Raw genomic sequence first — 27,601 nt, 5'->3', positions numbered from 1 at the left:
TTTGGGTTTACTTTAGCTGATCTTTACACTTCTGTAATCTCATGATCACGGTAATTGAATTATTTAAATCACCATAAAAAGTATCAATATTGAATTTTTGCAAATGTTTGTATTCTTGAAATTGAGCCCACAGTACTCAAAATAAACAATCACAAAATGATAATATTCTTTGTAATGAAACACACATTTGTCTGCTTAGTATTAATGTTGTACTCCTTATTGTGATAGCTGTGTCCTACATAAACAGGATTTTTTGCTTGGTTTCTGGAACAAAAATTGTTTGGGGACTGATATATTTAAGGTTTTGCAGAAATCTTTCTTTTCATCATTATATTGCTTATAACAATACACAGATTTATTTTGAATCAGACAGGGTCTGTATAAAAGTAGACCTTCAACTGCTTGAAACCACTATCATATAATTCATTTACAGCAGGATGGTAAAACTAAAAAACAGTGGAACAAGCTGGAAGAACCATAAAAGCAACAGAAGCCAGACTGATTCTGTGCCAATAATTAGAGATTGTGGTAAATGTCAACTGATGTTAAATACTGTGGTGAGTTTTTAAGTTCCTCCCTTCAGTAAAATCTTATTTAAAAAACAAACAAACTATGGTACAATTGACGGAAATAACTAATGGTTATGTAAAGAAAAAAATTAAATAACAATACTAAAAGTTCAATGTGGACATTTGCCATAGTACTCTACAAAAGAGCAGCAAATGAAGAAATTTATTTTTCTGCAGCTAGTCTCATAAAACTCCTCATTTACATGGGCTTATTAAAGCAAGAGGACATTGCACAAAACTTCTGTCAGAATAAACTTATGATGGATATTATATAACTAATCTACACAGAATTTTCTTAATTTTGATTATAAAATTAGAAGAGAAATGTAACTGAAACTTTTAATTTGATTGATATGAAGGTTCTTGGCCATACTCTTCTCTAATCTTAGTTAAGTCTCTATGTCTCTTTAGACTGTGGAGTCTAGCCACAGTAAGCTGACATAAACCAGCACTGCTACATAAAAAAATGGTCCTGCCCTCCCTTCCACTCCTGTCGACACAGCTTCTTCTCTTGTGCCAGCACAGGCGTTCGTGTGGCCAGGCAATAAAGCGGATTGTAAGGCAGATCTGTGTTAAAATTAACCCCAAAATAAAACAAAACAAAACAATTAACTTTCAACTGCAGTACGAGTTCGCGCTGGCTATAAGTGAGAATGAAACTATGATGTGAGCCTTTGCCAAGTGTTCCCAACTGTGGCGCACTCAGGGCAACCTATGGCTTACAGAGCCACTTCCGAGGAGAAGTGCTAGATCCTCTACTTGAGGCTTGTGAGACCAAGCCTGGAGTACTGGGTCTACTTTTGGCATCCCTGCACAGTTGGGGGCTGGAGCACAGGTCATACAAGAAGAGGCTGAGAGAATCAGGTTTGTTCGGCCTTAAGAAGAAAAGGTTAGGGGAGATCTAATTGCTGACTACAACTATTTAATGGGTGGATGTATGGAAGATGGAGCCAGACTCTTCCTGAAGGCTCATGGTGATAGGACTAGAGACAATGGGCACAAGCTGGAACATGGGAAATGCTGATTAGATATTAGGAAAAGCTTCTGCACCAGGAGGGTGGTGCAGCACTGGAATAGGTGCCCAGAGAGGTTGTGGGATCTCCATCCTGGGAGAGTCAAAACTTGACTGGACACAGCCCTGAGCAAACTGATCTAAGTTACCCTGCTTCACCAGGGTGTGGGACCTCCAGAGGTCTGGTCCTACCATCTATATTCCTCAACATATATAAACCGGTGCGATAACAAGACATGTTTGTTCTTTGCAGTCCATCTTTTTCTTTAGTGTCCACACATCACCTAGCACAATAGCAACTTCGCAAATGAAAAATATTTTCAGGTACTGCTGGAATAGAAATAATGAATAATAATAATAATGAAACTGTGCCAGTTTTACAACTATCCCATCTAAAACTACATACAACAATTTTAAATATTTAAACACAGTAAGCCAGTTGGCTACAAACTTGCCTTGTCCCTGAGGAGACTTCTTGAGAATGACAGAACAAAAACTTGATCTCACTAATTCTAACACATGTAAAGAGTCCCAGAGAAGTACTGAGACAGATATGGTGCATAAGCAATTGCAAGAGTGGGTCACAAGCCAACTTAGTTCCAGTTGTTTCAAATTATAAATTTTTTACATACATACAGGGAGAAATACTTATCATGCTAGAATAATTAAAAACTGATTGAAATGAATTGGCTTGAAGCTATTCCCTCCCCTCTCCTCCCAAAAGTAACATTTTTCATTTTAGACTAATCATGGGAAATTTCATAGTTTCCAGCAACTGATAAAATATGCTTTAGAACAAAGTTGGAATTCAAATTAAAATGTACTGTGAATTGCTGGCAACTTCTATGTAATGGAGTGATAGTACCTTTCTCCTATGTAAAACAAAAAGGTCAATTCATGAGATGTTCTGAAATACTTTAATTCTAAAGGACCTATTGTTGATTTGTGTAGTAGAGATATCAATTTTTTTCTTAATAAAGACTATCCCTATTATTAACCTCTCTGTATTAATAAGCAACATCTTAAACGTCCTAATCCAAGACTCCAGATGCAGTTTTATAATCTCAATATTCTATGAATCTTGTAAATGTCAGTACTGTTTCTGTTTTTTGGCTATGCTAATAAGACTTTCCATAACTAATATTTCTTCCAAAAATGATTTAACTTTTCCTAATAGACAAAAATACATAAATGGAAACAATGAGCTAGTATCTAATTTTCTGTATTATTTTTATAGGTCTTGCAGTATTATTTAACAAAATTAGTGACAAATTTATACTTAGATATATTGCTTTCTACCATTGAAGATTCACAATATTCTGCTAGTATTAAACTAAAATTTTGCTAGGCCTTATTTAGATCACAAGTCTGCTACCCATTTTATATTAGGAGTAAGCAGTTCTAAGTGTTGCATTAAAATAGCTCAACACACTAAATCATTTGCTGTAACCATTCCAGATTTTTCCTTCTCCTGAAGGGCTCTTCAGTATTCCCTGAACAGAGAAGCAGCTGTTCTTCAAAACGTTTAGGACCAAGTTCAAATCACTGATGTGCAATATATTTAGGTTCCTAACCTGTAGGGCTGTGTAATTTTATGCACACGCTAAATAACAAAAACAACATAGGAGCTGCATCGACATTGTGGTTGTGCTTAGGAGCCATACTACAGCAAGGAATCGTACAAATATGTGGGAAAAAATGGTGAGTATCCTGAAGAACTTGTCTTGTATGGGGTTGTCTCTTTTTCAACATTTACAGACAACTGAAAAGAATAACCATTGGTTTTCACTAAGATGACATTTGATACATTTATTTTTCATTAGAAGAATTAAGGGAATGGAGAACTAGCACATTCCTGCACAAACCTCAGGGATTAGGCTGTGCTGCATCTGGGAATTAACAAACTAGTCTCAACAAGCTTGATCTTTCTGGGAAAAGATAAAACTGAACTACAGGCTAAGCAAAGAAAGAACTGATAACCTTGCAAGATTTGTTCTGAGTTTTTTTGTTCATGAACCACATAAAAAGAAAGTAATGTCAGACATAAAAAAAAATTTATTATTGAAACAAGCAAGACTGAAAAGAACAGCTTGTGAAGAGCCTTCTAGACAAACTAATGGTAGATAATTCACTGATAGTATAATTTTGTTTGCTTCTCCCTAGCACATAAATCCATAAGAACAAGCTGTGCTGTTAAACCAGACACTGCATGTGATTTCATTAAAACCTGAAACATTTAATATATGATAAAGTGTGAAGTAGCATTTGATACATGTTTGGGACCTGACATCCCATGGCTGTCTGAAACTATAACTGACACTTTTAAACTCTCCTTCTGTGATAAAGGCATCATAGATCAAAACTGTTGACCTTCATGGGAGCAAACAATAGAAATTTCTGACTCAGTAATAATTGAGCTAATCACAAGGGAGATCCCATTTTTTCTCATCTTAAAAAACACAAACTCTCCACATAATCTAGGACATGTCTTAATCTAAATGGCTAACTTTCCTTTCTACAGCTATCATAATCTTCTGTTACAAACATATCATTCACATGATATCCACAAATCACAGGAGTTTAGCATTTAAAGGTAATTTGGGAGAAACAACAAAGATACAAAGATAAAGACATTTTGGCAAAACCATGTCATAATGCTTGTAAATTTAAATGAATAAGAAACCTAAACCAAGCAATGTTTTAGAAACAGTTGAACTAAATAGCTCTAAAGTGTCTTTAAACCTGAGAAGATTTATTAAGAACTATCTAAAGGGCTTAGTAAAGATAAACCAAGAATACACTATTTGTCTTCCGACAGTACCTACAAATCCCAAATAAAAAAATAAAAGTTCCCCCAAAAGGAGCACAGCTGGAACAGAAAGGTTTTGGCTAGGAGGAAGTTATTCAAGACTTAGCGATAACAAATAGGAAGGAGAATGGAGCTGGAATAGAGACTCTCAAGACACCAGTTGTAGGCAGCACATTCAATAGATTTGGCCATAGAGAATAAAAAACCCCAAACCCATAAAGTAAGAATAGCCATAGTGGCTCAGAGCAAAGGTTCATCTTATCCAATTCCAATTTCTGACAGTGATTGCTAGCAGACACTAATGGAAAGATAGTAAAAAAACCCCTCTCTCTACATATATATATACATACATACATACATATATATGAAGATCTTTTCCCAGTATATATTCTGGCTCACCAAAGGTTTTAGGACTACCTGATTTAAGAAGATGGAGAAAATACAGATGGAGTTGACTGAATGAATAAAGTTTAAATATTTTGAAAGAAAAATCAGTATTATCCTTAATATTTGTCAAATTAACTTATTGCTTTTAAGAGCAATGTAGAGATGTGATTGGTGACCTTTATTTGGGTATGTAAACATTCGTCTCTATATCAAACTTCTCAAGTGCATACATTACAGTGATGTGAAATTAAAGAAAGTCATAAAAGAAAACAGAAAACAGATGGCACATGAATATAGAACAATTACTAAGATTAAAAAAAACTTGCAAACTTGTGACATAAGAAAAACAAATGCTTCATTTTTCCTCTTTTCTTAGCAAAAAGAAATGAACAATGGCACTAGTTCATCCCTGAAAATCAATTCAATAACAAATCACATACATGGAGGGGATGAAATAAAATATAATTGATTATTACAGTCCTGGTAATGTAATGGATTTCACTGTAAAAAATGAAAAGGTTATTGTTAAAAACAAAGCTATTTATGTGCAACTCTTGTTCTCAGAATATGCTGTAAGAGTCCCACAATTAGATCTGGACTCCTATGACAGGGTTGGTAGGAACTTCCATAGGTCTACCATATCCATAAATCAGAAGAGATAAACCTCCTCATCGGCAGAGAGCATATCTCCTGTCCTGACTGTGCACAAAGTGATCCCAGCTATCTTCAAATGGTAGGTACTTTCTAAAGAAAATAGAAAAGCATGCAAACTACCCTCAGCTCTGCAGGAAAGGTGGATGAGTGAGCAGGAATCTATTATAATTATACACCTGTATTTCTTGCTCTCCAAATAGAAGTCATTTTCTTTTCTCCATGTGGTGGTAATAATAATACACCCTGGCTCCAGCAGGCCAAACATCTCAAAGAATGTCTCTTTAAAGACTGTCCTCTAGCAATAAACTATAACAAAAGGAAAACTTTAACATGTGTGTTGCAAAGAGCAATGAGAGAAAAATCAGGAAGAGGCAAGAAATAAAAAACAAAGTTTTTGTTTCTAACATATGGGGAATAAGTTTCCTCAGGGGAAAAAAAAAAGTAAATAGTGACATTATGAAAAAAGCAAACAACAAATGACATTTGCTAAATTGGTGGGAGAGTATGGGTGTTCTCAGCCAAAAATGTGCACCATAGCCCCATTCAGCCAATCCAAGGGCATAGTCCAGGCATAAGTGCTTTCTGAAAGCATGAAGAAAACACCACATGGATGTCCTGCAAGTTTCCTGAACAAGAATAAATACTTTGCCTTATCATTCTTACCATCACATATAATTGAACTCTGATGGCTGTTAGAGAGTGCCTAAGCTACAAAAGATGTCACTGCCAGTTACACTGGAAACTTCACCTTCCAGAGACGTGAGGAGTCACAGCATCTCCCGCCTTGCAGGAAACAGCTATTTGCGAATTTTTGAATGCACTGAGGTGTCTGAACTTGGCTGACATGTATATCCCAGAATAAAACTCTGATATCAGCTTGGGTTACTTAGACCCTGAAGTGCCAGAAGACTCATGAACTAAGGTCTTCTGATATGGTTTGTGATGGATTTTAACAGAAATTTCAAAGAAGGCTAACTGAGCCTTGAAGAACTTATTCTGGCAGATGACAGGCATTGTCATCAGATGGAAAATCCTACAATTAGCAGGGCCATGCTCTTCTCTTAGCTCCTTCCCCTCCTCCCTACCCCAAGGTATCATGTGCATTGCAGAAAGCATGTTCGTTGGAGATAACCTGAACTATGTTCAGGGCAAGGCTTCTGTCCACTAGGTTACTTCTAACGCATTCCTGTTTATATAAAGAGAGGGTGAGGGGAAGGAACACAGCATGCATAATGCTAATAAATAGGAAATTTAAACAAAGGCCTTATGAGACAAGAGCTTAATTTGTCTCTTGTGACAAAAAATTATTTGCTTTGGGAGAAATAACACACTTGAATTCAAGAGGGAGAGAAAGAACAAAAATGGAAACATACAGTTGAAGGGCCAGAGAAAAGGAGATTCACTGAAAACAGATCTGACAGGAAGAAGCTACCATTTACCATCAAGTGCAGCATGCATGCATCACCTCCTGGCAAGCCAGTTTAAAACTGTCACAAAACTATGGCTAGCACATTCCTGCTAATCATTTCAAGGGACCACAGAAAAAGCACAAGGATCTATTTTAATATTTCCACTACTCAGTCCTAACATTTTAAAATTGTCCTTTTATGGATTTGTTTTACTCATCTACTTGCAAGGAAGGCTGGACACAACTTTCCCCTTAGAAGCTATTAATTGAATTTCAAGTGCAATCTAGAGTTCCAGAATACTCCTCTTTGCTCATTACGTCATGGATCAAACTTGCCAGAAGTCCTATATAAAAGGAGCATGGTTCAGTTTTCCTGTTCCCCATGCTGAGCACAGAATCCCACTGAAATTTTACTGCTTAAGACTCTAACATGACATGTGATCATTACCTCAGTTTCATTGCAGCAGAAGATGTCTGAATAGGTGTAAAATTGTGGATCTAGGTCAGCAAGGGCTGGAGCTGGATTAAATAAAGTCTTTACTGGAAAAAAAATGGAAAAAGAAAGTCTAAATCTCTAGTATTTCAGATTCATAAACTATAATCTGGAACATCAAATTTTCTGTTGTTATGGTTAATATCTTCCAAGTTCTGACTGCATTCACATCTCCCAATGTTTCTTACTAACACACAGAAGTCTCTCATTATCTGTGTCCACTGTTTATAGAGATGATAAAAGTTTTATTATATTAAAGTTCCCTTCAAATTAATGTGCAGTCACCTGCCATGATGGGAATATGACAGAAGAGTAATAGAAAAGAAAATAATCAAGAAATTATTAACTAAAAAACACAATGAAAAAAGATTTAGACAATAATACAATTTCAACAATAATTAATTTATGAAGTTTCTTCCAGAATTTTAATAAATTTTACAAGAACTGATTTAGTTTTAGAATTTTTTCTGAGTAGAATATGTATTGTTACCTCCATTCTACACATAAAGAAGCAGGGGCATAGAGTAATGAAGGACATGTCTAGACAAGGTTTAAATGTGCTTTTGAATGTGTTACCTAATATGTTCAAACTGCCACATCGTAAAACTACAGTGTAGACAAGGCACTGTATATTTTTAATGTTATCTGGCAGAGCTAAACCTTAACTTAACATGTGGTAGAATATGTTAGTTAACCTAACTTGAAATCCTAGCCTAAGGCCCTGTATAACAGCAGAAAAGGTTTGTCTTAAGGATAGTATAAGTGACTTACTCACTGTTAACACAGGAAGTCTGCAGATTTGGTTTCTCACTTTGCCAATTTTATGATTAATACTTGTGTCTTAACCACAAGACCATCTTTTTTATATAAAGCACACTTTCTTGCATTAGAAGTATTCCTTATAGTAAGTGGCCAAATCTTCCAATTTGGGTGCCTAAATTTCAGTCCTAAAGGTATAGTTAGATTCCCAAGCTATAGCATGTAATATTCAGGCACCCTGAACACTTCTGCATCCCACTTAATTGTCTAAAGAGAAAGATGCTCAGAGACTTGTGAAACCTGAGTACAGAGAAGTTTAGGTGATGACTTTTATGATTAACCCTCTTTGAACATTTTAGTCTATGAATGTACAACTTTATCATGCCTCTCTACCTGTCTCATTAAAAACATTATTATTAAAGCGATAAAAAAACACACTCAAAAGTCAAAAAATGCCAGAATTAGGATTTCCAATGAAATCTTAATTTGGCTCCCTTATATTATTACAATACAGTATGTATTATAATACACTCTTTAATTATATGATCACGTACCACTGAAAAACAGCATGTGATCATATAATTAAAGACTGCAACATAATACATATGCAGAAAAGAGACAAATTAAGGTTTCACAGGCAAGCTTAACTGCTGCATTTTCTATTTTTTGAGTTGCAACCCTAATAAATTTTTTTCAGCACAAATCTTTTAGGTATACTTTCCTAGGTAAAACAAACAAACAGCACATATTGAAAAAAACACTCTTTCATGCAGTATCATATTGCAATATACACGAGTCAGTAACAGCACTGGAAGTGTTCCAACTTGGGTTTTCAGTAATACAGGCTCATTGCTAACAGGGGTGGAAGACATTGCTATTAGTTTGCCCCCATATTTAATGTCAGCTGAGCAGTGGGAAGACTGGGGAATCTTAAGATTCCGGTTCAGGCTGTGAAAAGGAGCAGGGCTTGTGAACAAGTTAATCGGCTCACTCCCCTTAAGAATGGCAAAATCTGTTCTGCCCCAATTTTTTCTCTTCCTCTGCCAAGATCCGTTCTCCTCACTCAGTTTCTGTTCTTTATGCATCCTTGCACAGGCACTAGGTAACAGTAAGCTTTTTCACTCAACCTTCATCACATTGTATCTCTTGTGCCCCCCTTTCCTATGTTTCCTTCTTCCTACATCCAGAATGCCACAGTGCCAGTCTTCTCCCAGACCCAACCTCCACTCTCTATTCGACACACCCTATATTCTGTTCCACATTAGTTCCCCTTGCAGTTTCTTTCTTCTTTCTCTGCCACCCCAATAATCAAGCAAATTCCTCTTACAATTCCCTTGTCTGAAATCTTCTCTCCCTCCCACCATTCCAGACCAGCTTTCTCTCTTTGGTATTCAAAGCAAGCAAGCTTCTCCTCTGTATTTCCTGGACCTACACAAGACCTTAACAGCCTAAAAGAAATAAGCTGCTTAAACCCACATTTAGGAGCCACATTGAAAGTCATGCTGCCCAACTGGAACACACCGCAGTGTGGACAGACTCTCAGGGAAGTTAGCTGTGAAGCTCTAAAAATTCTTTATTAAGTCTGCTTGAAAGGTGGTATTTTTTCCCAAGGCATGTAATACAGTTAAAATTAGGCAGTTTTCCACACCATTGTAAAGGCATGTTTTTAAAAGAAATCTCCCTTGCTTTCAAGTTTTAAGTAAGTTTAATGTTGCCGGTATACATCCTTTAAATGGGGGAGTATTTTTCCATAGCCTTGTTTCTGTAGCCACAATGCTTGAGCAGTTTTGGCAGAAATTTTACAAATAATTTAACCACAGACAAACAGCTGGTATGGAAAATTGCAGCCCAAAATTAAATAGTTAAAGCATCTGAAAAATAGATCTTCCACTGGGAAGTGACATGCAATGTTAGTAACTGAGGCTGCTTCCAGCCCTGGTTATGATATGCTTTCATTCTTCACTACAGTATTAATAGGCTGGACATTATTAGCCTGTCTTTTATAGAGTCTGTCATTACAGAAGCCCCAAAACTGCTTTACAGACTTTAATACATAATAACACTTTGCCCATCAATGAAGTGGTCCCCCTCCTAGAAGCAGAAGCAGCTTCAAAGCATGTGGCCAGTAAGAAAAATCTAGAATTTTCCAGTCAGATTTCCATTGCAATTTATACCCACTTAATATAATTATTCACAGCCCTTTCTTCCTTCTCCCACAGACTGTCAGAAGATCTCTAATAATCAGTGCCACAATGAAAAGATGTCAAAACAGGAGCTGTCCCTCTCCAGCTTACAGATCCAAGTGATGTTCACTGAAGAGAAAAGGGCTCTTGCCTGCCTGTCCACATTCTTTCTCCGTCTTATTTTTTACTTCTTTTAATAAGAATGGAGAAGAACAAGCAACAAAACTTGAAACAGAGGTTTGAGGCATCTGGGTGTGCATCTGTTAAACAAAAATAGTCTAGTGCACTTCCCAACATACAGTACTGCATTATACATGAGGGTACTGCAGGCTAAATGAAGAGAAACTGCATTAACAATTTACAGTTGGCTAAGGATAAATTTTACAGTGCTACAAACTGAGCCGTTTAGTTAGATTTGACTGCATGTGGCATTTGAACATGTGTAGCCTATCGTTTTAAAGCAGAAACCACCAAACCTTTCCTGCTAGGAGAGCTGCACAACGATAGCAGGCTGACAGCGCAGAACTATAACTGGCCCACAGTTACTACAATGTCTTGTCAGTACCTTGTGCTGTCTACAGCTCCTAAATGCTTGCATATCTATTCAGTGTATCAGGTTTGGACTTTTTAAATTTGTACTCAAAAAAAAATCCATACTTTTTCTTCTGTCACAGGCTGGCATCTTGCCAGCATGAAGGGGCTACAAAAAAGTAGCAACAACATAATTCACAAATTTTGACTCATGACTCAGTAATATTCCATTAACCACTAATCTTTCATCCATTTTCACACAGTATAATGAAAAAATACAGTAAGCTTCCTTCTCCTTCTCCCCTCCCCATTTTAAGCATCCCAGGCACTTCCTCATTAAATTAAGTTTTTAATTTTTATTTGTATTTGCATGAACCCAGTTTTGACATTTCAAACAGAGGTCAAAATAATTTTCCCCATGCACACAGTTCTGTTCATATTGTGTATGACTATTACCACCACAGTTTCAGAGCCACTCTCTCCCAGACTTGCATCGAACATAGCTGCTTAAATTAGCATAAAATATGTGAAAGAGATGCATGAAGTTCTGCTACACTTGAATTTGTTCACTCAACCCTAGTGATCACAACAGGTGCACAACAGTCTCTCAGTGCAGAAGGAGGATCAAGAGCCAACAAGCCCCAGGTGCCACCATCTACTGGTGCAAGCTTGGCTCCAGCTGTGAAGAACCAGTTAGTTCTGCTCCCGGTTCCATCCCTGACTGACCATACTATTAGCTGTCCCCTCCCAGCCTTATCTTCTGGATAGATGCAAACAACATATTTTTCATCTCATAGAGATGCCTCACTTGCCTAGCTATTTACTTCTTATTGTTCGAACACTGTGGTAGCTGGGCTTGATGAACTGAAACTATTACAGACATTTAAACGACAAAGCGTCATGGCAGTAATGAAACTCCATCCTACTCAAGCAAAAGATCAGCTTTTATCCAGGTGTATGGCAGTGGACTGCTACACTGAAGGAACAGTGGCTTACATTTAAAAGTACAGTAACAATTACGAATAATTTCACAGATCATGACTTTACCTATTTGATGGCAGCATGCCAAGTCATACTGTAAGAATTCTGACTAAAGAGAAAAAGCATTTTTTTTACTTTAAGGATATTAACTTCTGTACAGAAAACCACAGTCATACTTAATGCTATACTAGGAGAACAGGGACAAAAGTCTGTTTTTGAGGTAATTTCATTCACTTTACTGTGTGTGGAACTTTACTGACTTGTATTCATTACACTTGTTCTGCACTGGAATAAAACCAGGGTCAGGGCCATAGTTCCTGACCTAAAGACATAACACTGTATTTAGTCCAACATGACAAAAAGAGCAAAAGCAGCACCAGACATATACGGGGAGATTATAAGGATATGGATTGATTTCATTCAAGGTAACCATTGCACAGTTTTAGAACTGAATTCAATTTTTGTAATGCAGCATGAATCTCTTTGCTACTGTTTCATTTGTGAATAAAACTAGTATTACAGAAATCAGACTAGACCACAGGATCTTTGTATAGAAAGCACGAAGAATATTTTTTATGCAACACAAATGAGGGACACTGAATGGCTTATGTTAAATTACCTCCACTGGCATGTGCCATTTTCAGAGCTTCGAGAGAAACAGCAGGTGTTATTTCTAGCTGGCAAACAACCACTTTGGCTTTACAGATGACATCAGCAGCCCTCTTCAGGTCTTCACAATTTAAAAGCAGATTGGCTCCTGGGACTATGACAATAACATTCTGTCCTAAAGAGAAGATACTGTGATTTTACGTTAACCTTTTGCAATAAGGTAAGTAAAACAATCCCTTGCTTTTCTCCAATATCTTTTAGATGAGGACTTCAATTTACTTTTCAAAAAAATATTTCTGCATTGCTGGCATTTCAAAAACCCAAATATTTCAGAAGATAATCAAAAAGATTAAAGGATTAATGAATGCAATGCTTCACCTCCAGTGCAGTACATATGCCTTCAGGATAACTCACACTTGGGCTTTCCACAGTCTTATTTTGGTGTTTTTATTTAACCCTACAGAAGCACCACACTAATCACAGTTCAGATGTGGGACATACACTAAGCATGACATTTGCATTTTCCCGAAATATTTCTTTAGCATTTGAAAAGAAGTGCATCAATGTGATTGCTGAGTGCAGATGCCCAAAATGCAATCAAAATTTTCATTTTCCCATCAGCTGAAAACAGAGAATATGAAACGGAACTATGAAAATTATGCATGTCCTTTAAATTTCAGAGAAGCAGGCTTGCTCCATTTACCTAAGACAAGTCATGTTAGAGCCCCTAAGCATCATGAAAACCAGAAATCAGCTTGCCGACAAAAACCACAAAGCTAATGACTGTCTCTAAGAAAAACCTTATTGGAAATGAGTAAAGAAGGTGGGTAGCAGATTCTTCTGAACTTAAAGATGGTCAATGGAAATTTCTAAACAAAGACATACTATATAGCAAAAGCATGGCAATATCTCACAGCATTTCTAAGATCCTTTTCATTCTAGCAGTTTATTTTACAGCTAAGTGAAGAGATTCATTTATGTAGGTTCCAAATATTCTTTTGCTTTTCTTCAGACATGCAAGTTTCCTTCTTTTATTTCTGTTTCTTTGTTTCTTTCATTCTTTTTTTAATCTCTGTTACAACACCTAGAGACCTTCAGGCATGGGTGCCTACAAATTAAAATTTATTATTAATCACTAAGGTATTAAATTCAATAAGTCAGTTGTTCCTTGATTTACAGTCTCAGCCCGCCCCCGCTAAAGATTCCTTTAAGGACTGCCAATCATTAAAGACTACCAATTCTGTAATGAATTGAATTACTCTGTAAATAAATATTTATGTTTTTAAATACATTATTTTTCTTGAATGAGACTTCAAAGTCCTTTGAATAAGCAACGTGCAAAGCTTGTCTCCCTAAATATGTTCTGAAAAGAAAGCAGGACAATGGAAAGAATAATATAATGATCTCAGAGGGAGGGGCCCAAGCTTTCCAGAGCAATTCTGCTGTCAATGGTTTGGTACAGAACAGCTGCATTTGAAAAGCTAAACCTCAGCATTTAAGGCCAACGCCCTGCTTTTCAACAGACAATGATGGGCATCTTGGATTTAAAAAAAAAAAGAAAAAACCTTTTGCAACAAGTAAATACTGTTAAGATATCTGAATCCTGCTGAGAAAGCATTCAAAGCCAAATTGCACCTATTTTCCCAACCATATATTCCTTAAGCTGATAGAGTCCAGCAGTAAAAGCAGCAAAACACAGGGAATCAGTGGAACAAAAATATGTTTCATTTCTGCCTGGACTCTGCGCTACCTAGAATGTCAGACTCTATTTACATGTCTTGCTGCATTATCTTGCTGAACTATTTAGCTGTACTGACATGTTTATTAGGCTTTAGAGTTAATGGCCCACGGCAATAAGGAAGGCTGTTTGCTTAAACCTACATGTGCAAATTCAAAGTAAACAGTGTTGCACTGGATCACAGTCAGAAGATTGTCTTTCTAACTACAAAAGGTCAGAGATTTATGGTCCGCTTTCAAACCAACTGTACCTGCCAGAGAAACCCATTACTACTGCCGTAAAAGAGTCCAGTCTGACTTGACCTAAAATGTATAGAAGAAGCCACATTCTGTTCTTAGCAACATATACCACACTAACTGTGAATGACAACAGTCACCACAAATTTATATCAGCATGCATGAAAGCAGAATCTGACCCAAAGTACTCACAACTAATATGAGAATTTTGTATTACTAGCAACCATTTTGCTGAAAGCAATTATTTTGCCAGGGAAATCAGATGGGAACTCAGCATCAGGAACAACAGAGTTAAAAACAGATGGTAAACAGAGGTGGAATTCCAACATCAACTAATTTTAAAAGTTTTTAAAAAGATTCTACATTCTATAAAATTCTAGGTTTAGGTTCCTTCAACAGTCAATTGAGAGAAACAAGTACTGTCAGAGGTTTTTTCATCTTACATATCTTAGATATCTGTTTGAGAAGGAGATAAACTGTTGTCTGGAGGTGCCTATCTATCTCTATTAACCAGAAATGAAGCCTTAAAGTGTAAACCTGACTTTGAAACAGGTCAAGTGAGATGAAATTTTTCCCACACCAAGAATGAGGAAAATGAATTTACTGTGTTACAGTTACGCTAAAATATCTTTACTTAGTTTTGTTGGGTGCAGCTCTACAATAGTAAGTTTTTCAGACATCAGCTAAAATATTAAGGGCCACATTCACAGTTGGTATAAGCTAAAACAGCTAAATGAAATTGATAAACTTATGAAAGCTTACAGATGGGGATTGGGCTCATCCAAAACAGCATGAATGCTGAATATGTAAATTCTGTTCTCAATTAGGCTTCTAAACCTGTTAGTGTCACTTCTAAGATGGATAACTCATTTTTATAGATGGCACCAGATGAGAAGTGCCAGTGGAAAAATCAAAGGCACACCAGTAAACATCACAGTACAATAATCTTTGCTTTACTTTTGAAAACCTAAAAGCCATCAGTAGTGCGTAGAACTCACCAATATCTCAAACAATGCAATTATAACAATAGCTGCAGAGCTTCTGCATAATAATTCATGGAAAAAAAGATGATATCTGTGACCATAAAAGAATGTTACAAGAAAGACATTTACTGCCAAGTCACACAGTTCAGGAACATGAGGGCAAGTTTTGGGTGTGTCATGGTATCACAATTTTTATGCAGTTACTTGGTACAAGCATTGAATAGTCTTGTACACAAAATATTAAAGTTCATGATGAATGTCAATATATAAAAATCCTATATAAATTCAGGTAATATTTTTTCGTAACCCTGAAGGTTCAAAACAAAGCTTGACTCTTATGGAAAGTATAATTCAATCAAGCTGGCACATGTATTCTGAGTATGTTTGCCTTGTTTATTTAGCCTTATCTAAATGTGCATTTTGAAAGCTTTTACACCATTAGTGCTTTGATATTGAAGGTACATTCACTTACAAAATAATGCCTATTCCGTGTTCATGAAATGGTTAATAACTTTATCTTCAAGTTAGCATAATGCCTATCTCAAGTGCGGGTTATCTTGCAGTGTTCCTGTAGGTGAGCTGGAGTTCCAGCTTATAATAATCAAGAGCCCCAAACCTGTTCTCTCAATGCATGTTAATCATGACCTGCCAATCTCTGTTGTCCCTTCACTGAATTTTTGCTATGAACATGGAAGTTGCCAGACTGGTTCAAAACTGCCAGTCTCGTCAGGCCAGCATAACGGCTCTGTCAACAGTACCACATACATGCAAAGCTTCAAAAAACCTCACAGGTAATTATGTAAAAATTTATTCAGAAAAAAGTTTCTTTTCTCTATATGTGTGTATGTAAAAGCACAACACGTATCATTTTATGGAGTTCTTACTATCCAGTAACACCAATAACACATCATTAGCTAAGGGTGTGGTAAAGGACAGAGCTATTGCAAGGAAGGCAGGCTGAAAGGGGAGACAAAAAAAGGTGGGGTTCAAAGTGAAATAACACCCCTCAAAGATGAGATGTGTTCAGAAAAGCAGATGTATGTGCCAGCTAGTCACCTTACAGAGGGAAGTAAAGATTATAAGTGTGCAGGGTCCTGGTAAGCTGAAGTTTGTGTTTAGTTGACTCTATCTGAAGAGGCAGTCACATAAAAGAGAACTGCTGGAAGGAATATAAAATTCCAGAAAAACACAGATTTCTGAGCCCAGCCCAAAAGGAACCTTTGCAGCATCTTTGGGTTGCACTTTTTCACTTGTAATCTCCCTCCACCATTTTGCATTCAAAGCAGGGATTTAACTTCTCTATCTTTTATTGAAAATACACTGCACTGTTGCAGAATATAATGCAGCTTTGGGAATATCAAATGTACCAGGTAATTTTTAAATGTCTATTACTTTGCCAATTAAAATAATGGATGACTTATACCTGTGCAATTCAGTAATCTGTATAAATCTTCCCAGAAATTCAGCAGCTGTGCAGGCTAGACAGGCACAGGTAACATGAGGGAAAGTTAACTTCAGAGCTTTCTCTGACTCTGCTCTCTCATAGCCACCTTTTCCTCTGCCTTCACTTCTCCATCATACTCTGCTCCCTGTACTTTAATACCTCTCTCACCTCTGCCTGTGATTTTACTCAGTTTATTGGAGCTGGTGTTTTTCCCAATTCACCACTATGAAGTGCAGGTTAGGTGCATGAAAATACAGTAATTAAAACTTGGAGAATTAAAGAGATGATATCTATGTTTTTTTTTATTTGTCTCTTGTTATCTTAACACAAAACAACCCCCTCCCCCTTCAAATGCTTCCGTTCTAGCTATAATCTGAACTAGCAGAGGCTGCTTTACACCAGTGTTTGCACTGCATGTTGTGGTGCTTCAACTATGCCAGCACAACTACTGTGGTAAAATATGCATGTGTAGACAAGCCCTTTGAAACGTGCTGTAAAACCTGTTTAGGTCAAATCAGCCAGGTTTCTACAAGGAAAAAATAGTCTCTCTTGCAACAGCAAAGCACATAAGTACTGCTATTTTATCGCAATTTACTCAATTCAGGCGCCAGATGGTTTTAGATAGAAGTAACAACCAGAACCATTACCAATTCTGTGCATCTGTTTGCTTTACAGCATAGTTCTGACCAGGTTTGCTTTTGTAGCAGATTTTAAACGAAACTGGAGGCCAGTTTTAGATGTGGTAGCTTAATCTAGGATTTTTCAGTTTCTGAAAGAAACAGTGCATGCCATCATGCATTATTCATTTCACTACGTGCATCACAAGACTATCAGAGACCATTAACACTGACATCGATATGTAAGATAGCTGACTGTTAACCTCTTGGCACTGGATAATCAGTTTCTGTTTCTTAGTGCTTATAAAAGTTTTAGATCTTCAAGATGGCTTTGCTCCTTATCCTTCAGAACAACTCATGGTGTTATAATTTCAACAGGTCATCCTCTGTCCATTCAATTATAGACTGAGTTTATCTTAGCTGACCATGCATGTGAATTAGGAAGTAGTAAGACTCTACTTCTTATTCAACTATTCTGAACTGCAAACCTAGCTCAAAACATGGCTATTGTACAGAAGAGAGAGGCCTGGGAGCATGTGCTACTGGAAATATCTCTGTCCCTCCTGCTTACAATGGCCAAAGTAGTGACTATATGTGATTGTGTCATAAGTGAGAAGTTCTCAAGAGCTGCTAAAGTAATTTACTTGCTGACCCAAACCAAGAGAAGGAAGAGGAAGTGACAGGTAGGTATCCAGTTTATTCAATGCATTAAAGTTACTTTATTTCTGAATTAGAGCTGTCATATAAGGTTTTGATTAATTTCAGCTAGAGAAAATTAAACTGAAATCTCCAAATAATTTGCTTAATTTTCCTGAATGTTCCTGTATAGACTCGTCTCTAGCCACAGTTCCTTCCTAGGTTTGCTCCTGGAGTGTAGTAGTCATGCTCCCTTTCCCACCTTGAGCTGTAGCCCAGATGAACCATCAAGTGTCACAGGAGCTTAGTAAGCTGATGTGTCAGCTGAGCTATGGTAACTGTTCAAATGAAGATTCTTAGCTGCACCAAAAGTGAACTAATTCAATCACACTTAATTTGTTATGTTTGCATAAACATAATTGATCCTGAGCTCTAAATTTCAATCTAGACACAAGCACTTCCCCTAAGAGCTCTCCAAATAAGGACACAACTTGCTTGAGGAAAAGATAAACAAAGTTTTCAGAAGAGGATAATTTAGCAGTTTTGAAGAACAATATGAAAACAAGCAAATCCTCTTTTTTACTTTCCTCTGTGAGAGCAAAGCCAGCCGCTATGGAAAATTAACACAGAACAAGCAAATGTGCCAGTTCACTGAGTATGCATTACTGCAGATGCAACTTGATGAAGAATTTTGGTACTATTATAAGAACAACATAAACACTTCTACTTATCCTGAAGACAATTACATTTCCTGATTCAGGACATAATGACTCACCTAGTGTGCTCAGGAGGGAAACCCTTTCTTCATAGTAGAAGTGCTAGGTAACTTATGGTGGAAAAGGAGAGCTTTAACCTTCTGATAGACTGGGTACTGGCTGATGTAAAACTAGATGGATCAACTAGCTCATTGAATTATGGCCATCTCATTGCTAATATAATCTTAACCTTTTAGCCACTATGGATAACATCTTATTCTACAAAATTGCCTGTAATAAGAGGAAATGCAAGAGAGTCTGAATAACATTATGGAAAAGATGAAAGATGTAAAAAAGAAAAATTCCACAATTAACAATGACAAAGCAAAGGTTTCTTTTATGGCTGTAGAGGCAGAACCAAGAGGACAATTCAGAGCAGAAATATGTACCTTCACTGTTGACAACTATTGAAGCAGTTCCAGTAGCAGCATCTGTAGTCTGACCTACAAATGCTAAGAAAGGGAAAAGTTACAGCATGCATTAGTTCAATACATTACTTTCAGCCAATAGCATGTGATTCAGTTTAATTGAATTAAATCTAAAATGAACCCATAACCTCCAGCAATTTAAAAATGCTAATTACTCTTTCATGTGCAACAATGCCAGAGAAGCTAACAACAACAAAAAGTGTTAATTTACACCCACAAAACAGAAATGCGAGTCCAACATTCTTTAATTTGGCTACATCTCTGCTTCAGAGAAGGCATGTTATTTATATAGCTTTCTCAGGCATTCTACTCCTACATGTAAGTATTTCTTTTATCCAAAGAAACAATAGACTCAAGGCTGGAGAAAAGTAAAACATTAAAACAATACAGCATTTATTTCTCTGTAGATTTGCGTTTCAGTAGGAATATTAAAATGTGCTATGAAGGTAGTGGTGAGGCTGTATGGTTCCTCTTTAGATTATTTATTCAGATAAATTAATTAGAAGTGAGGCTGGGAGCACTGTCTATTATAGAGTGTTCAATATTTACTACTATAAGGACCTGTTTTCAGCTGTCAGTAAATTTGTCAAATATTAACCAGTGGTCCAAAGCATTCTATGACAGGTGTTTTATATGAGAAAAATCTACTGCTTCAGTTGAGATTAATTCTGGTGACCTTTTCTTTTAGAAGCTCTGGTGTTCTAACATTTTAGTCCACAAACTTCATGCTGGGCAAGGGTTGCCCCCCCCCCCCCCCCCAAGATGTACCTTTTGTGCCCAGTTTAAAAATGTGCTCCAATTTGAACAAGGCTGAATAAAAATGAACATCACACTTAGTCAGATTTGCTAGAGTATCTGACAAGGGCAGAGCAGAACTCTCCTTGCAATTACAGCTTCTTTTTACCATGTACTAGGCCTACAAACTGGGACTGAAAGCAGAGAGCTTGTATCTTCTATGCTTTCAACGCTCTTCCTGCAGAACACAATGTTAGGGAACAGGAAGAAAAAAGAGGATAAGGTGGTATGTTAGGGAACAAGAGAGCAATATAAAGAAACCATATGCAAATGATCCAGGATATGAAGGGGAAGTGGATAGACCTGGCATTATGGCAAGGTTTTTCATCCTGTACCCAGTATCCTTACACGTAATAACAGGAATTGGCTAGATAAGGATTAGACTGGGATGAAAAATCAGGGACCGAAATGAGACAGAACTAGAATGAAGTTAAGGAAAACAGTGAGTCTGTGCACACAGAATCACCGTTGCCTCCAAATTGTGGAATGCAACTTGGGATCCCAGACCAGCCTCACCAGGAGAACATCCCATCTGCTTCCAGGGCAGATCAACAGAGCAGGTGACAATCTAATACCATTCTGAAATATTTTTTAATTCAACCAGAAGAAGTCTTTACTTTGGATCTGAATGTTCCAACCCTTCAGTTGATCTGTGCAATCAGTGAAGTGCAGTATGATGGAATTTCTGAAGGGATTTTTTCCTTCACTTTCCTTTTGCTGCCATAAAGACTATTTAAAATTTATGTTAAGATTGCAAGGTCAATCATTTAAATCAGAAAATATGAGACTTAAGGTTGCTTGTGGAATATTCATTTTCATTAAGTGCTGTGCACTTTGATAGCTTTAATTACATGATCAAAGACTATTTCAGTACACAAGGATTACTGCTTTATTCAAAAGGTAGGCCTGGTATGGAGAGCATTAGAACTGCACACTAACAGACAGTATTTTTTATGATAGCCTGCCTTGCCTTGTTTGTTGTATAAGTTGGAAGTTGTGCAATGAATAAAACTTTATATACATTTGTGAAATATTCAGATGCTATACTGATAAGCATAATAAAAAAGCCCACTAAATACTGATAGTTCTGTCTTCAAAGCAGGATTTGAATAATGTAGAGTAAAAGAAGCTTGTGACTGCATATTAAACAGAAAAGATAAACAGAATATCAAACTTCTACTTAGTGATTGCATCTGTCCATCCTGTCCACCTTGAAAGAGACAAGGGCTTGTAGACAAAAATGTGATCATGTATTTAAACAGCATACAATAACATATTTACACAAGATGGAATCAGGGTCAAAAAGATACCAAGGTAACAGAATATTGTGAATGCTTATTTTCCCCTTTTCCTGAAAGCCTTTTAACATTGATTTTTGTGTGAATGTGTGCTAACAAAGATTGGCTGCAGTCTATAGAATGGTTGCACATGTCATTTCATAAAATAAAGGTGAAATATAGAGTTAACAAATACATTTTTGCTCTATCCCTTCCCCCCCCACCCAATATGAAATAGAGAAGGGACAATAAAGCTGGATTTTTCAATTTCTCACCAAGCATTATCATCCTTAATGTCTGCCTAAATACTTGCACAACTGCACTGTCTTCAAGTGTCTTACACTAACATAATCATTTGAGATTCAGAGCTAATGACATTACATTTTATTTTCTTTCTCCAGTGGTACAGCTGACTTCAGAAGTCCCCATATTCTTAGCTATACTCATTCATTCCTGCCACTGGTGTCAAAACAATTATTCATAGTTTTGAATGGTAAAACATATCACATGGTTTGGCTTAATAAAATAGAGCTCTTTTGAGGGTTATTAACATACATAATTTTAGCAAGTATATTGGCCCAACTACAGTACAGGCACAATTCGCCAGTATAGAAACTTTTTAAACTGGCTTTTCCACATGAGAAAATGCAATAGATATCCCTATTCATTGTTCTTCTGGGGGCTGATCATACAGAACAGATGAGTGGAAAGATTCCCATTTCTGCACCAACATAGACATGGCAATGAGATAAGAAACTCTCCATTTCTCATTTTTAAATCTTAAAAAATAATTCAAAAGGCTTCTTTAAAAACAAAATTTTACCTGTGGATATACCATTCTTCTTCAAATTTTCAACATAATCATTGCCAAAGGAATCCTTCCCAACCTATACAAAAGAGGAAAAAAAGATGGGTCTTCTGTACAAAAAAGTAAGATAGATAGATAGATCGTCTTTAGGCAGACGAATGCTATGATGCAATTAGAATACAGCACTGTTTGTTTTGCAGCATTTTGCCTTATTTATTGGAATAGTATTTTGCAGATCTCTCCTCCTGTTTTGCAAAACTCCCCCCTCCACCCACGTCCCTATATTCAAAGTTTCATTCTCTTATGACCACTTTGTTCCCTTGATATTGAAGCTTTCTGGGGAGTGTAAAATGTGGAAGTTTACTGAATCTTGTACTTCTGGATCATTATTCAGTTTCAAACTGAAAGCATTAATAGCAACTTCAGTGTCCTTCCTAATTGAAGTCCATATTTTGAATTTTCTAGTTCTAAGTTTCCCCAGCGGAAAAAATATGAAACTGTGGTTATGTTCTAGAAAGAGACTATAAACATGGCATTGCTGATTTCTATAATTTCTCAGTACTAAATGTACTGTTTACAATCCAACATTTTTTGTTTGTTTTACCCAACAATACCAGGCTAAGATGAGTTAGAGAGTCAAGCTATGCTCTATTGTTTTTCCAACAGCAAGTTAAAGAGCTGGTAATTTCAGCTCCACTAATCCTTTTCACTGAACAGAATTCTGCTTGCTGTTTATTCAGAACAATAAATGTTTTTGTTACATTATGAAAGCTGAACAAAGTAGAAGAGGTATATGGAGAAAAAACGGTACAACTTGCTTAATGTCAAAATAACATTTTAATATAAACTTATTATAAAACCAGCATAGTTTTTAATTCACCAGTTTTAGCCCATGTGTTCAGCATGTATAGTTTGTGCTCCCACTTCCAAGAGCAAGTTGTGTATCTGAGCACTATCAAAGTCTGACCAATACTACAGTAAGTATTTTTGCAAAAGAAAAGGAGTCATCTCTCAGGTAAATAGTTAAATCAAGATCCTGGTCACAGACTAGATGACCAAGGAGTTACATGAAGAGCCCTAATGATCCATCTTCTCATAAAATAGCACTAAATAGCTAAATCTGCATTTGAGCTACTAAGAAGCACAGAGCAACTGCCTCTATTGCCTACTGTCAGAAAGCTTTGAGAAGGCCTGAGTACTAACGAATGATCATAAAAAGCAAACCCTACAATTCAGAATTCTGAAAAATAAAGTGTCACAGACTGATACCCTTTTCCCCCACATATTCTATTGCATAACCATGTTTTGAAGCATACTTCATTTCCTGCAACATCTATAAGGGATTTATCTAAAGCATTATTAGGGATGGTCCCAGTCTTTTACAAAAGGATGACAGCACATTAGGTCAAAAGTAGCCTAACCAGATGGACTGTTCCACTAATAAGTGAAAAAAACATTTACTTTGGTCAGTAAATGTGTCATTGTTTGCACATTAGAACATTTCTGCATCTTTGACTACTCCCAGCTTTCCAGATGGGGCTGGCAGGTTGCCAGAAGCTGCAACTTCTGGTAGCTTTTGGCTGGATGACTGCAGCCACCTGCAATTTTAGTCCCAAGCTATGCACACCTTTGCAACCTAACAGTTGTGCTACTGGAATGGATTCCACCGGACGGGATTGTCTTCTCCTTTCCCAGGCTGCTACAAAGCTTCAGCTACAACAAATCTCAGCATTTGTTCAGTTATTTCAGCAGGGAAATATTTCATAACTGTTTTCCAAAAGCTGAACCAAAACATACTTCCTTCAAGTCTGGGTCCTACACAGTTGACAGACAGGCATCCCTTTTTTTCAACTGTCATAACAACTGAGATCAGCCGTGGTATTTCTGCTCAGCAAGACATCTCGGTGCTGCAGGGAAGCCCTTGGAGGGGTCTCTGTGGAGGTCCTTCTCCTCTGGAAAGTTTTTTCCGTGTTGGTTCATCAGCATCCAGCCCAGTTAAGCCTAGTGCATTTGAAGGGCTTATCTTTCCATTCAGGCTTTGCCCCCAAGGAAGACAGAGCATTGGGCATCAGACTCATTTTAAATTAAAGGCACATTTACTGACCATGTCAAATTATATAACATTGTTTTAAATATTCTCTGCTTTTTCTCATACCCTGCTAGATGGAATATTGGATAAACAGAAAAATAAATGCCTTAGTCTGCTGACCACAGAACATATTATGTGCTGAAATAGCATTTCTTCTTTCTTGAGATCTTAACAACAGCAGTTTGTACAAGGATTATTGTCACAGTTTGCAAATTAGAATTAGTGGAATTACATATGTTTCAGCCTGGGTTTTCCCCACTTCCTATCATGTTTTCTATGGGTAGCTAGGAGAGCTGATGGATATGACAGCTAAAATTCTAGCAGCTTAGAGAATCAAAGTCAGTCTGTACCTGAAAATTAATTATAACGTCCCTGTTGACCAGTTTTGCTTCATCTATTCTATATACAATTTTTTTGAGATTGTTTACTCCTTTCCTTGCTTAGGAATTAAAAAGGTACTAAAGACAAGTATAAGACAGTACTACAAAAGAACAAAAATTTTTGAAGATATTTGTGATACTCTGAGCTTCATCTTAGATATAGCTATGTTCTTAAAATGAAGTAAGCATTCAGGCTTACAGTGCTTTTTCTTAAATTTGGCTTACAGACCATCTGTGTACCTTTGACCATTTGGAACTACAGAGAGAAAATAGTTGACTACATAACACAGTAATACAGCACTCCTTTTTCTGAATGGTAATCAAATGCAGCTGGGGCTTAAGTAAAATTTAGCATATGCAGTATCAGGCCAGTGACATCAATGCCCAGCAAGGATCATCCCATATTGTTTGCCAGAAGCAAAATAAGACTTTCTTCAGCACATACAGCTTCTTTCAGATGGCTTTCCTCCAACATCTTAATCTAGAAAGGTTAAAAGATTTTTTTTTGTAATGGTCACTACAAAAAATAGTTTGGGGAGCTTGGATCTCTCAAAGACCATTCTGCATTTTTCACTACTGCCACAGGGTTCTTGTATGATCATAAACTATTCATTTAATTTCTCAAGTCCTTCAGTTGCCTGACTATAATCTTCTATATTTCTCTGAACCTTTGTCTTGTCTTTCTGAAGTGGCAACTAATTTATCAATGTGTTATTTTAGCACACTGAGCAAATTGAGGAGGGGAGTTTAAGACTGATATTGTGATACATATTGGTAATCCAGACTAACATCAGCCATTTCCATAGATACTCAGACAGAAGTAACATGATGTTTGTCACTTCTACAAGCCAAACTCAGTACTTGGATTTTAAATTAAAATCCACAGCATTCTATGGCAGCTCTAGTCATAACTGTAAGTCATTCTAAAACTCCCTTTCTCCAACCCTCAACCGATAGTCGCTGGATCTCTTTTGTGTTTTAAAGCTCTGAGGTATGAAGGATGCCTTTGCACTTGATCTGAGATGTCTAAGTCTACTCTGATGGAGGAGATCCTCTGTCTAAATTGCAATTCTCATAAAAGGATGCCACCGCTCAGTGGAACGTCGCTCTGGTATTAATACTGACTCCAGTCCCAGAACTTCAGATGGTAGAAGCAATTGCTGCACCTTTACTTGATAAAACATGTTGGGAATTATGACCAAAACAAAAATGTGTACTGAGCACAAGGCAGGGGTAGGGAATCTGGCTTTAAGAACCTGAATCCACAATATGACTTGTTAAAGTAAAAATAACTTCATTGTAATGGCTCATTATTACCTGGTCGTTCTTAGTCATATTCAGTGAGAGACTTTATACTATCCCATTGGCCTATGCAAATATAAGACTGTACTGCCATGAAGTGAGACCATTTTGTGAAGCTATAAAGGGAATTTTTTATTTCGAAAGTAAATATTAACTTTTTAATAAAAAATACAAAATGCTAAAATTTATACATATAAGAGGAATCTGTGATTCTCTGCTGTTTCTCTTCACCAATAAATACACAACAGAAAGAAAGAAATAGGACTAGGTTTTATTAAAATAGCATAAATATGGTTTTGTAAAGCCATTAGCAGTAATACAAGGACAAACTGGAGACCATCAAGCAGGATTTAAGAGCTCTGGGGATGGTGGTCAAGGGTCTGGGAGCTCAGGTCATCTTCTCCTCAATCCTGCCAGTGAGGGGGATGGATGAGAGGAGGAGGAGACGGACTTTCCAGGTTAACGACTGGCTGCGCCGCTGGTGTTGGCAACAGGGTTTTGGTTTCTACGACCATGGGACCCTGTTTGAAGATCGACAACTGATGGCAAGAGATGGGATCCACCTCACGAGGCGGGGCACGCGGGTCTTTGCCAACTGGTTGGCCAACATGGTAAGGAGGGCTTTAAACTAGGAAAGATGGGGGAAGGGGAGAGTTATAGTGCCAGGGTAGTTGGCAAAAGACTGCTCAAGTCAGGATGCCTCCAACAGGTGAATGCAGCCAGGGAAGTGCGCATGGGATGTGGCTATGGAGGACCCTCTTTTACCCCTCCTGGGAAACCTGCATGCTCGATCACCTCTCTGAAATGCCTGTACACCAATGCACGCGGCTTGGGGAACAAACAGGAAGAACTAGAGATATGTGTGCGGTCGCAGGGCCATGATCTCATTGCCATTACAGAGACATGGTGGGATAGCTCGCATGACTGGAGTGCTGTCATGGATGGCTACGTGCTTTTTAGGAAAGACAGGCCAGGCTAGCGAGGTGGTGGAGTTGCTCTTTATGTGAGAGAGCAATTGGAATGTATGGAGCTGTGCCTAGGGGTGGATGAAGAGCGAGTCGAGAGCTTATGGGTAAGGATCAAAGGGCAGGCTAGCATGGGTGACACTGTGGGTGTTTACTACAGGCCACCTGATCAGGATGAGGAAGTCGATGAGGCCTTCTGCAGACAGCTGGAAGTAGCCTCACGATCCCAGGCCCTGGTTCTCATGGGGGACTTCAACCACCCCGATATCTGCTGGAAAGACAACACAGCTAGGCACAAACAGTCCTGGAGGTTCCTGCAGAGCATTGGTGACAACTTCTTGACACAGGTGGTGGAGGAGCCAACAAGGAGAGGTGTGCTGCTGGACCTCGTACTAACAAACAAAGAAGGACTGGTGGAAGATGTGAAGGTTGGGGGCTGCCTTGGCTGCAGTGACCATGAGATGGTGGAGTTCAGGATCCTGCGAGGAGGCAGCAGGGCACCAAGTAGGATCGCAACCCTGGACTTCAGGAGAGCAAACTTTGGCCTCTTCAGGGACCTACTTGGAGGAATCCCATGGGTGAGGGCCCTAGAAGGAAGGGGTGTTCAAGAGAGCTGGTTAATATTCAAACATCACTTCCTCCAGGCTCAAGAGCGGTGCATCCCTATGAGTAGGAAGTCAAGCAAAGGAGGCAGGAGACCTGCATGGATGAGCAAGGAGCTCCTGGCAAAACTCAACCAGAAGAAGGAAGTAT

At 37.6% G+C, this 27,601-nt stretch overlaps 1 protein-coding gene across 2 annotated transcripts in view; it reads right to left on the bottom strand.

Moving 5' to 3' along the window:
- The window catches only part of RBKS (ribokinase), a 73,078-nt gene that overhangs the window by 23,167 nt on the left and 22,310 nt on the right, over positions 1 to 27,601 (bottom strand). For both annotated transcript variants that reach the window (XM_067293181.1, XM_067293179.1), the window contains 4 exons: positions 22,128 to 22,191; positions 19,194 to 19,256; positions 12,406 to 12,570; positions 7,288 to 7,379 (listed from right to left, as the gene is read on the bottom strand). In XM_067293181.1, coding sequence (XP_067149282.1) covers positions 7,288 to 7,379; positions 12,406 to 12,570; positions 19,194 to 19,256; positions 22,128 to 22,191 — 384 coding nt within the window. The remainder of the gene's footprint in view (positions 1 to 7,287; positions 7,380 to 12,405; positions 12,571 to 19,193; positions 19,257 to 22,127; positions 22,192 to 27,601) is intronic.

The sequence above is a fragment of the Apteryx mantelli genome, chromosome 3, assembly GCF_036417845.1.
Source record: "Apteryx mantelli isolate bAptMan1 chromosome 3, bAptMan1.hap1, whole genome shotgun sequence".
NCBI lineage: Eukaryota > Metazoa > Chordata > Aves > Apterygiformes > Apterygidae > Apteryx > Apteryx mantelli.
This window is presented reverse-complemented; position numbering and strand designations above follow the sequence as displayed.